The sequence below is a fragment of the Symphodus melops genome, assembly GCF_947650265.1.
Source record: "Symphodus melops genome assembly, chromosome: 13".
NCBI classification, from domain to species: Eukaryota; Metazoa; Chordata; class Actinopteri; order Labriformes; family Labridae; genus Symphodus; species Symphodus melops.
In genome coordinates, this window is record NC_136703.1 from 14,554,145 (window position 1) to 14,565,170 (window position 11,026).

Genomic DNA, 11,026 nt, shown 5'->3' on the forward strand with positions numbered 1-11,026 from the left:
TCTGCGTGATGATTGATACCAAGTCAATGAAATAGTACTGGAGGAACCTTCGATTGCCTGTATTAATTGTGATCAACTAAACGACACCATCCACAGCAACTCCTATGTTTCTGTCTGATCAAACGCGCTGTTGATCATTCATGTAAACAAGAGTCTGACGTCTGTGTGTTTTCTGGGTTACACGAAAATAATAGATGCAACATTTACCGTGAAGCCCCAGTACCTTAGCCATCATTTCATTTCTTCTAAAGCTTTACAATGTCCTAACTGTGAATGCGCCCTTGTAATGAAAAAGCAACACTTGTAATAACTTATTAAGGCTTAGTTATTCTCATTTCCAGGTTTATACTCGCCTGTTAAAGTGCGCAAAGAGCAGACGAAACAAGATATTAAATAGTATCCCATATTTGGAAGAAATTGCGGTAGATTAGTGTTTATTTAACAGGGGGAATTGTTAACTGAAATTTACAGCAGTGACAATTTGCACCATTTGTTAAAAGATAAAGAAATATATTCAAAGCATTAAAAAAAGACTCACAACGTTTAGCACAGCGTGAATCGTCTTTGCTACCAAGATCAAATGATGCAAACAGAGGTTTGTGTTTGCAGGGTAGTTTGGTGAATCCTGTGTAAAACGGTGCGGTTATTTGGACTGAATTACGTGACCGTCTGCTCTTTGAACTGTGCCAAATGGATATGTGAACATGTTGTTTTAACTTGAACTTCAAACCAGAGGAATCTGTTTGTGTTGTGTGTGACACTTTTTGTGTAGCCTGCTTTTTTGAGGGATGTATGTTTTCTGTGGAACTTTTTTTTGTGAAAGAAGAATATTACTGCTGGAAACATGAAGAGTTTTAACGCACAACAAACCACTTAAGGGTGCGCTGCATCCTTTGCCTATCACCTCTTCTCCTCCAACTCAAGACATGTTTCCCCTTAAAACTGCTAAAAGTAGTTTGCATTATTTGCTTGGTGTGCATTCTAATTCAGCACAGTATCTGTTTGTTTGATATAAAAATCAATTTGAACCCACTCAAAAGAAGCTATTGCTGAAACCCTCTGGATATTTGGATTGTAAAACAGGAGAAATCTCGGTTGGCTTTGCAGGCTTTTTACAATAGGTCTTTCATTGCTCTTGAGCACTTTTGACTTTGAGACTGGCTAAATCTGTTTATGGCGGCCTGTCTCCGCGTCCTAAAGGTCAGTGAGCTTCACAGTGCCCTTCGCAGAGAACTTGTGTGGCATGTGGTCTACGTCCCCCGCCGCCCCTCTGCCGTTTATGGTACGAAACTGGCTGGAGGAATAGAACGTAATGTTGTCCCTACGAAAGTGTATGTGGTGGAGTGCAGTGTGTGTGGGGGGAGTGTGTATTGGAGAGTGTTAATGTGATAGAGAAAGAGGGACGCAATGCTTAACATGAGGGATCCATATCGTTTCACTCCTTTCAGAACTGTTATGTATTGATTTTGACATGATTTGAAATGAGTTCTTTATGGGCTCTATTTTTTCTCATCTGCGCAATCTTATCAATTTGTTTTTCAATAACATCGCACGTCTAACAACACTATATAGCGGGTGTGAAGGTGTCAGTGCTGCCTCTGAGGAGCTGGGTTCCTCTTAGACCAGTTGTATCTGTTGAGAAGAGAAAAAATATCTTACAATTGAAAAAAAAAAAGATGACGCTGCTATTGTAAATCATAAGTGAGTTTTCCCCCACAGAGGTGCTCTTGTTTAGCTCCTTGCTGAATCATTGTTATTCGGGGTCGATCGTAGATCGCATTACAACATCATTTACGTGAAATAAGATGTTATATTTTACAAAGTAAAATTTAGTCTGTATTATTATTGGAAAAAAATTCATCCATATGTTTTGTTTTCTAAATAAACTAATTTTATTCAAGACTATTACATATCAAACATGTATTAATATTTATTCATTCATTTTGGATGTGGACTAACGTTTGCAGGCGGCGCTTGGGCCCTGATCACTCACTGAAGGTCATGTATGCAGCACAGAGCTGCAGAACTGCGGTTGCTCTTAAAGCTTTGTCAATTAATTACAATATGGAATTTCTTTTGGTCAGCTATTCAAGTCTTTTTTGCTATCGGTTCAGTAAATAGGCAGTTGAGCCTGGAATATACATTTTATCCCAACACGAACGTCAACATATTTATGTCCAGTGTGTTTGAAGTTCTGGCGCTGTGGAAAAGCTTGGAAAATCTGCAGCTCAGACGGCAAGGCAAACATCAGAGCAAAGTGTTGGGGCAGGCATTTCAGTGATATCTGAGTCTAAAGCGAAAGCTCAGAGCGTCTATTTTGGGTCCATACACTAAAGTACTCCTGTGCAGGGCTCGCTCAAACAAAAATAATGCATTCTGACCAGAATTGAAGAGAACAAGTGCGCACTTCCTTTAAATTGGTTAGAAATAATAATACTGCCTGGGTAAGCTGAACAGGCCAAACAATGGCATATATTTTTTCCCAAGTTATTATAGATCTACACGTCACCAAATGTTGTTCCTGCATACAAACAGCCTAATACGATGAGCTCTGACCAACCATGAGAGCAAAACATACCTACAAGTTATACCCGTAAGTAAATCGTCTGACAAATATCAATGTCAAATTTCTACAAATGTTCAGTCGAAATCTGATCATATTTTATCATTGTGTCGCTCTGAACAAATTAAGAATGCAGCCAAAACACGCCACTGCGTAATGGTGCGCAAGTCGTGCGTAATATTGTGCCATTTTGTGCGTAATTTCGTAAACCTCGCAAATTCCGTTTATTTGGAATATTTATTTTACTTAATTTTTCTTTAAACAATATCCATATTATCTCTATAGCTTTTTTCTGAATGGCTTAGCAGATAATAGAGAACTAATGCAGGCAGTGCCTGAGCGCATCGTTTAAATACATCGGCATGTGACAGGCCATAGCCTCAAGTAAATCCTGCATATAAATGCTCTTTTCTTTTACTTTGTATTATGGTATTAACCGTGAAAATCAGAGACCCTACAGTAAATTATCAAACCCCAGCTCATTTTGACCTAATCCAGAATGTGTTCAAACATAGATAAACCACTTCACTGTTTACTGTTTTCTGTTGTTTAAAAAAAAAAAAAAAGAACGTCCAGGTTTTTCCAGTTCATAGGACCTGGAGCCAGCTGTCACTATAGGAGGATTTCGTGAGATGTGAAAATCATTTAATACTTCTAATAAAAAAAAAGTTTAACACATTGTTGTGAAAGCTTTATGTCCTCGTTGTTGGAAGAGAAATACACTCTGGAGATTGCTCTAAATGTAACAGCAACACACGTCCTTATCTTGTAAGCTATTGTTGCCACCACAAACGCTTCACGCATGGTGCATTCACTGAGACCTCAGTAAAAAAAAACAAGGCTCTTTAGTGTTGCTTGAAACTGTTCGCAGCTCATACAACCAAGTTTAACTGCCCGACTTACATCCAATTAAACTTATCTAGGCCATGAGGGGACAGTAATATGATTACACAGGCTTCCCACATTTAGCATTGACTTCAGCTAACTGTGCAGCAGTGTCTGAGTGAACTGCACCCATTGTGCTGGTGTGTTTGTGTGTGTGTGTGTGTGTGTGTGTGTGTGTGTGTGTGTGTGTGTGTGTGTGTGTGTGTGTGTGTGTGTGTGTTTCTCACTGTTCTTGTGTATATGTGGTTAGTGTTGGCATAGGATTTATCGACACAGAGCCAAACACTGCAATATTTAGGAACGTCCTTTTTGAACTGAGAGTTCTTCTTAACAAGAGGGTGACACCTAGGTTAACCATTGTAATTATGGCGCTTGGTTGCAAAACATAACTTAAATTCCACAGACACAGTCGTAAAGTAAGCTCCAACGGTGATATTTAAGAAAAGAATGGTCAATGTTTACAACACCCTGTCTTTGGCGCACGCTTTCACACAATGTTCATCGTGCAGAAGTCCTTAGAAGAAAATTGATAAGTCGGTTACGGACCCCTTTGCGTGCAAACTCTGCATATTCCAAGGCTGCTCGTTTGGTGCAACCAAATCAAACTTTGCTGGGTCCTACTGCTAGCAGAATATCAGCTGCTGAGAGTCGTCCATGCAGTGAAATAAACACATGTGGAACCTTATTCTTTGACTGATGGACAGGGCGCACCAAGGCGAGAATAGCCAGTCTTCAGACCATCGGAAGGCGGCTATTAACAAGTGATGGACGTTAGATGTTCATATTTTGTCACGTTATGACAAATACTGCGACTCAAACGCAGCCAGGAGGGCTGTTTCCCATTCGTTTAAACACCTTAATTCCTCTTGTGTGCTGTGTAGTCTTTTAAACTCCTCTTTCGCATTCCTCACTTGATCAGCAGCCCCAACTTTTGAATTTTATTAGTGCATCACTTATTCATACTCTCACATTACTTATTTATACCGCACTAATACGCATCAGTGAAATGATTATGATGAGGAAATGATTAGACAATATTGTTTTGGACTGTCTGCTGTTCAGTTATTGCCTGCTAAAAGAAAAGTTTGTGGTTTTACTTATTACCACTTCATTTTTTTTAATTCCTTGCTTGTGCTATAGTTTAATCAGAGAGATGTTGACATAGGAACCAATTATAAATGCGATCATTCAAAACATTTATCAACGCCCAAGTAATATTGCGGGTTTTTAAATATTCAACTTCAAATCAGAGTCGGGCGATGTCTGAACTTTTAAACAGTGCACTATATATTTAGTATTGTTAAAGCAGACAGTGACATTTTAATGTGCAAATTATTCTTATGGAACTGCACAACACTAGCTCTGCAGCATGTGTTGAGCATGTGTCCGTACAGTCCACAGGCCAGCATGTTTACACAAATATTTCCAAAGCGGCCTTTGTTTCTCTTCCAAATATCCCCCAGAAGCCGTCCTTCACGGCGCATAAATAAACTTTTATATTTTTGTTTTTGCGTTCTGCTTGTCAATTTCACATTTCATTTTATTGAGATTAATTTTAAAACAAGTAACATGTTAAAAAGCAGTACTTGTTTTTTCTGACCTTTATTGCTGCAATTTAAAGGTACACACCAAGCACCAAGTTACAGAAAATGCGTCGTACAAAATTAAATGCATCTATGTTTTTGAAAGTTTCCGATTATCCAGTTGCTTAAAATCCAAATTCCTCTCATTCTCAATCTTTACGGTTTTCTATAGAACAAAGGGATTTAGCGTTACGACAGCTATTCGGAGTTTTATGGTGGACGTAGAGAGGATTTTAGTGGTCAAATTCAAGTGCTGTGTCTGGACAGCTGTCTGCTTTCTTTGTACTTGGATGCAGGATGCATCATGTGAGACAACCTTTTGTCAGTTGGGGTAGTAAACAAACTAATGCCAAAGCCACTTTTTTTTTTTTTTAAAGATCTCTGCAATGGACTCAGACGTCCAAAGCTGAGCTCTCAGGGTGTTGCTTTTTCATGTCCTTGCTGTTTAAAATCACCAAGTACACTAACTTTGTTTTCAATTATTTTGGAGCATCGCAGGTGTCCCATGTGTGATCGTAATAGAATTCTACTGTTATTGGAATATTTGATAATAATTCAAGAGTCCTTTGCAACATTTAGGAAGTAGCCTATAATCATAAACAATTGACCATCATATTAATTTCACCTTGTGAAAGTAACAGTTAGTCTATAAAGAATCCAAGATGGCCCTCAACAGGACAATTAAAAGTTTACAATGACGCAGGAAAGAACACGCAGGCGCATCTTTTTTTTCTTTTTTTTTTTTTTAATCCATTCATTTAATACAATTTATTCAGAAAAAGAAAACTCCGTAGGGGAATGTCTCTATTTTTAACAGTCAGACACAGTTTAATGCTGACATTTCTTTGGAAGCTAAAATGATCACAGCAACTTGACATCAGCTGGGGCTTTCTTCATTTTAGAGGGAAACATTGGATACATTCTCATATCCTGGTCAATAAGCTCAGTCTGAATGGCTATTAGAAAATATCAACTAGTGAGGCTGAGGAGCCATTATATCCTCTCTTATCAATCGGGATGTTTAATAATGAGAAGCTCACACCGGAACCGGTTTTGTCAATAATCTCTCCATCGTTGAATAATGCTGAGTACAGCTTTTTTACAATACAATAATTACGTTTTTAGTGTTTGTGTTTTCAGGCCACATTATCTCTTCGGAGGAAATGAAGGTCCCAGGGCTTCTCTGGTAGTCATCCTGCAGGAACTCCAGGAACTTGAATTGCGCAGTTTGTCCTCCATGGACTCTGTCATAATCCAAAGTCAAAGGGAATAATGGGAACGAGCCGATTAGCGTGTAAAACAGCATGCATGCTTTGTGCATTTTGCATTGTTTTAATGGCTGCTTCAAATTCATTTACTACATAATCATAGTCGTGCATACTGGTTTAGCATAGCAAGGTATTTGCTAAAAGAGAAAAGACATATTTTGCATAATATCAATCAGGAGTGCCGGGCTCTTCCACACTTTAGTTAAACACTCCTGCGTTCAGAAGATTCGCTTTTCCTCTATTACAGAAAATTAAAGGCATGATAACAAATACCCAACTGTAACCATTATCAAATGATCTACTGCATATTCACGGACCACTGTGTATAAATGTCCTGAGGCGAGTCACAGATTTGTCACCGTGATTTGTTAACTTAAAAAAAGTGAAACGGGGATTAAGCTCACGGAACAGCTTTGAAAGGCTTTTATACTTGATTTGAGCTTAATTTACAGCTATTAATGACTAAGGATGTCCTCTTAATGCCGATTTCATTCTATGTGTAGGTGACTGGTCATAATACATACCTTATTTTGTTGTTAAATGTTAATATTACAGTTGGCTGTATAAGGATATAGTAGTAGAAATAATAATAATAATAAAATAATGAGTATAACAATATTGATAATACTGTTAATATATTTTCCGTAAATCACCATAATAGTAGTAAGTGCATGTAAGTGAGTGCACTATGCAGTTATAGTACTGTGCCTGTTTAAGGAGATGTAGCAGCTCAGCTAGCCTAGCAGCAGCAGCAGCAGCCCATGCACATAAAAACACATATCGCTCTAATTGTCATAAGGCAGCAAACAGGAATCTGTTACTGGTTTTCTCAGTGCGCCTGTGGTGTTTGGAAAATTATTCGTTTGAACCGCGGAGATCTTACCTAAAGCCAACCACTCCTACACATTCAACTCTTCCAAATTGATATATGACAATATCTACTTTCGATCACGTGTCTGCGGGGCGACTTAGACGGATTGCGCGTCATCTCGCCTTCCCAAATTTTTCCCTTCTGCTGCAGCTCGTATCCAAAACATCTATCTATAGTGCGGAGTACGAGAGAGAGAAAGATGTTTAACTCGGTGAATCTGGGCAACTTCTGCTCCCAGACGCGCAAAGACCGGACATCCGAGTTTGGGGACAGGACGGGCTGCGCGTCCAACATCTACCTCCCCAGCTGCACTTACTACGTCCCCGAGTTTTCTGCCGTCTCCTCGTTCCTTCCACAGGCCCCGTCCCGGCAAATCAGCTACCCTTATTCCACAAATCTGTCTCAAGTGCCGCCGGTACGGGAAGTTTCGTACGGCTTGGACCCTGCTAGTAAATGGCACCACAGAAGCAATTATGCATCGTGCTACTCGGGAGAGGATCTGGTGCATAGAGACTGTCTTCCACCATCCACCATGACAGAAATGCTCATGAAGAACGAGAGTGTGTACAGCCACCACCATCACCATCACACCCACCCGGGCTCCAATCACCCCTCCACAGGTTTTTACTCCGGCGTGGGAAAAAACAACGTCCTCCCGCAAGGTTTCGACCGCTTTTTCGAGACGGCGTACTGCAGCAGCACGGACAATCAGTCAGACAATTGTTTACAAAAGGGCGAGGGGGGAAAGCTGGAAAGCGACTCCCAGCAGCAGCAGCAGCCCACAGCCTCGGTACCCGGAGCTTCTGAGCAGGAAAAAGACCCAGAGGATGAGGAGGAACATACAAATTCGGGCTCGTGTACTTCTTCCTCCGCAACAACCAAGGACGGCACCGCCAGCAAGAGCAGCCACTCGAGTAGGTATACCGAGCAGTAAAATGGGGAAGGTTAAGGGGACTAGCCCGGTGTTTTGTCGGTCAGATTTTATGTGGAGTTTTATAAGCATTCAAAGGATTTTATTATAACCCTACAAAGCTCTTTCTTGCAACGAGAAGAATTTTTACGATGGGAAAGCGCTTTGAAAAAAGGGGGATGTTATACACAGACGCCTCTATGGTGAAAGTCTGTGAAATTTTTAAGAGAGAGCTATTGTGACAAATGTTAACTTTGATCATGAACTTGCGTTGGGCATTTTAAGGGATTTTCGCGTTGGGCTGTCGAGAGTAAAAACCAATTGGGCAGAACATTGCTTTTGGCATCTTGTGAATTTAGTTCTTGTTACTGGGTTTCCTCGGGAAAAAAATACATGCTGCCTTGTGTATTAGAGCATTTACGGTATCTATCTATCTATCTATCTATCTATCTATCTATCTATCTATCTATCTATCTATCTATCTATCTATCTATCTATCTATCTATCTATCTATCTATCTATCTATCTATCTATCTATCTATCTATCTATCTATCTATCTATCTATCTATCTATCTATCTATCTATCTATCTATCTATCTATCTAGAATCGAGTGTTTTCTCTGGATTAGCAGAAGGTAGAGAACTACAAATGATGCTATTTCATTATTAGCTGCAGGAAAAAAAACAATCCTGAATCTATTTAGCTATCTTATCTTAGCATCCTTCCTTTCTATAAATGATTTGCATGCTTGGAAACTAATATATACTACTACTAACTTGTTATCTTTACTGATTCCAAAGGAGTATAACAGTTCTTATTAAAAGCCCCAAGGTCTGTTGTTGCTGCTCATATTTCCTTTATGGATGCTAGGCTTCATGCTCATTGATTAGCCCAGGCAGGCTGTACATACAAGCTAACTGAGCCAGCCTGCACCTCTCCCATACAAAAAAAAATTAAAAATTAAAAAAAAATATACGTACATGTTTCATAAAAAGTTAAAGGGCCACAGAGGTTTTTAAAATACCAATCTTTCAAACATTGTCAACGCATTTCTAGTAAGTGCCAGAAGATTGTGTAAATAGATAGTTTAGCTCCAGAGGAATGTGGCGCACACAATGCGCTGAAATGCTTTAGTTAGTGAAATGCGTTGTATATTTATAACAGATAAACACGTACTTAGAGGCTGTAAGATGATATTATTTCCATCCAAGCGATTCGGATATTTAAAACTCCCTATGGCTGGTTTATCTGATAAGCCTGATGAATGTTGTCTGAAATGTTATCATTACTAATGCTTCTGAAACAAAATACTAATGGAGCATGTCTCTGGGAAAATCTCTATTTTCTTGCTTTTTTTTTCTTTAAAATTATTGTTATTTCTAAATCTTGTGACTTTGCTGTCATTTGTCTTTCTTTTTTAATTGTAATGTTTTTTTCCCCAGGCACTCCTCGTACAAGGAAGAAGCGGTGTCCATATTCCAAGTTTCAGATCCGAGAGCTTGAGCGGGAATTCTTCTTTAACGTTTACATTAACAAAGAGAAAAGGCTGCAGCTCTCCCGAATGTTGAACCTCACCGACCGCCAGGTTAAAATCTGGTTTCAAAATAGAAGAATGAAAGAGAAGAAGCTCAGCAGAGATCGCCTGCAGTACTTTTCTGGAAACCCCCTGTTGTGAGCATGGAGCAGAAAAAATGTCACAGTGTCTGGTCAGTGACATTAAGGCCTTCTCATAGCTCATTGAATTGTAATCGTGGGCATAACCATTTTTTAAAGGAGCCCACATCACCAACAGTGCAATGTTAGAGCGAACAGTGGGAGTCATAGGCCTGCATGGGATAAAGTCGCCATTTTCTTATTGTCCCTCGGGCTGCGGTGAATTTCTATTGCTGGTCCCCAGAAATAAAGGCCTCCATAGAATTATCATTCATACCTTATGCAGTTCTTGAATATTTCCCTCTATTTATCAACATTCTCCATTGTGTTTATTCTATTGTCCATATAAGTATATTTGTTGTTAAAAAATCAAATGTATCTTGACAATTTGAATCCGTATTGCGCAGACAACTTTGAGCTCTTTGCTCTGGTCTTTGTATATAGTATATCATTATCTTATCATTTCTGGACCAGAGTTTAAACAAATTATAGCAAATCTCCAGGCTGCATTTTTCTTTTCGCCATTAAGAACTGTGACGTCCAATCTGTGAAAGTATATATCCCCCTGTACAGAGTAGCCTATGCAATGTGCATTCGTGACTGTAAATAGGCGTTTGTTGAATTTTCTTTTCCTCTTTCTCCCTGCTGCTATTTTTTCAGTACACCATTCAACGTTTAACAGCTTTAATGCCAGCACTCATTAAATTATTTGCTCAAACATTGGTGCTTTGTGTTCCAGAGAGGTGGAACAGATTGTTGGCCTGTGTATCATTAATATAATACCTATTAAATAAACAGAACCATATAGGCAAAACATAACGACTGTGTGCTTTTTGTGCTACCGTGATCAAAATGGTCATTACTCATAATATTGTCCCATTATGTTTTATGTTCTGCGCCTTTTTCAAATTCTGTTTCTTAATGTTTGTTTTAGCTCAAACTGATGATATAGAAAGCTGCAAAACATTAGCACATTTTCAACTTGTGTTGAGTCTCTTCATGTTGATACACATAGTGTATGTGGTAGATTTGGAGGAACAGAGTCGGCGGGCCTACACTTGTCGGAATTTTAGTCCTGTACTGTTAACTAAAGCTGTCCTTTAGTTAAACCACACCTAAAGATCATGTTTGAATTTTAGCATGCGTCTAAGATAGAGGCCATATCTTAGAAATGTAGAGAAAGAGAGTGCAATGATAACCTCTTTTAGTGCCCACTAAATGGAATCGCCACTCTTGTAGTCTAGACACTGCCATAAAGACAGAGGCACTAAATGGCTATTTTTTTCTCTTA

The 11,026-nt window shown here is 39.1% G+C and overlaps 1 protein-coding gene across 1 annotated transcript; it reads left to right on the forward strand.

Moving 5' to 3' along the window:
- Nucleotides 1–6,004: 6,004 nt before the first annotated feature.
- On the forward strand, nt 6,005–10,554 carry hoxc11a (homeobox C11a). Its single transcript, XM_079360164.1, is given in 3 exon segments — nt 6,005–7,353; nt 7,358–8,084; nt 9,525–10,554. Coding segments are annotated over 3 exon segments (1,086 nt in total). The 5' UTR covers nt 6,005–7,227; the 3' UTR covers nt 9,758–10,554.
- Nucleotides 10,555–11,026: the final 472 nt, after the last annotated feature.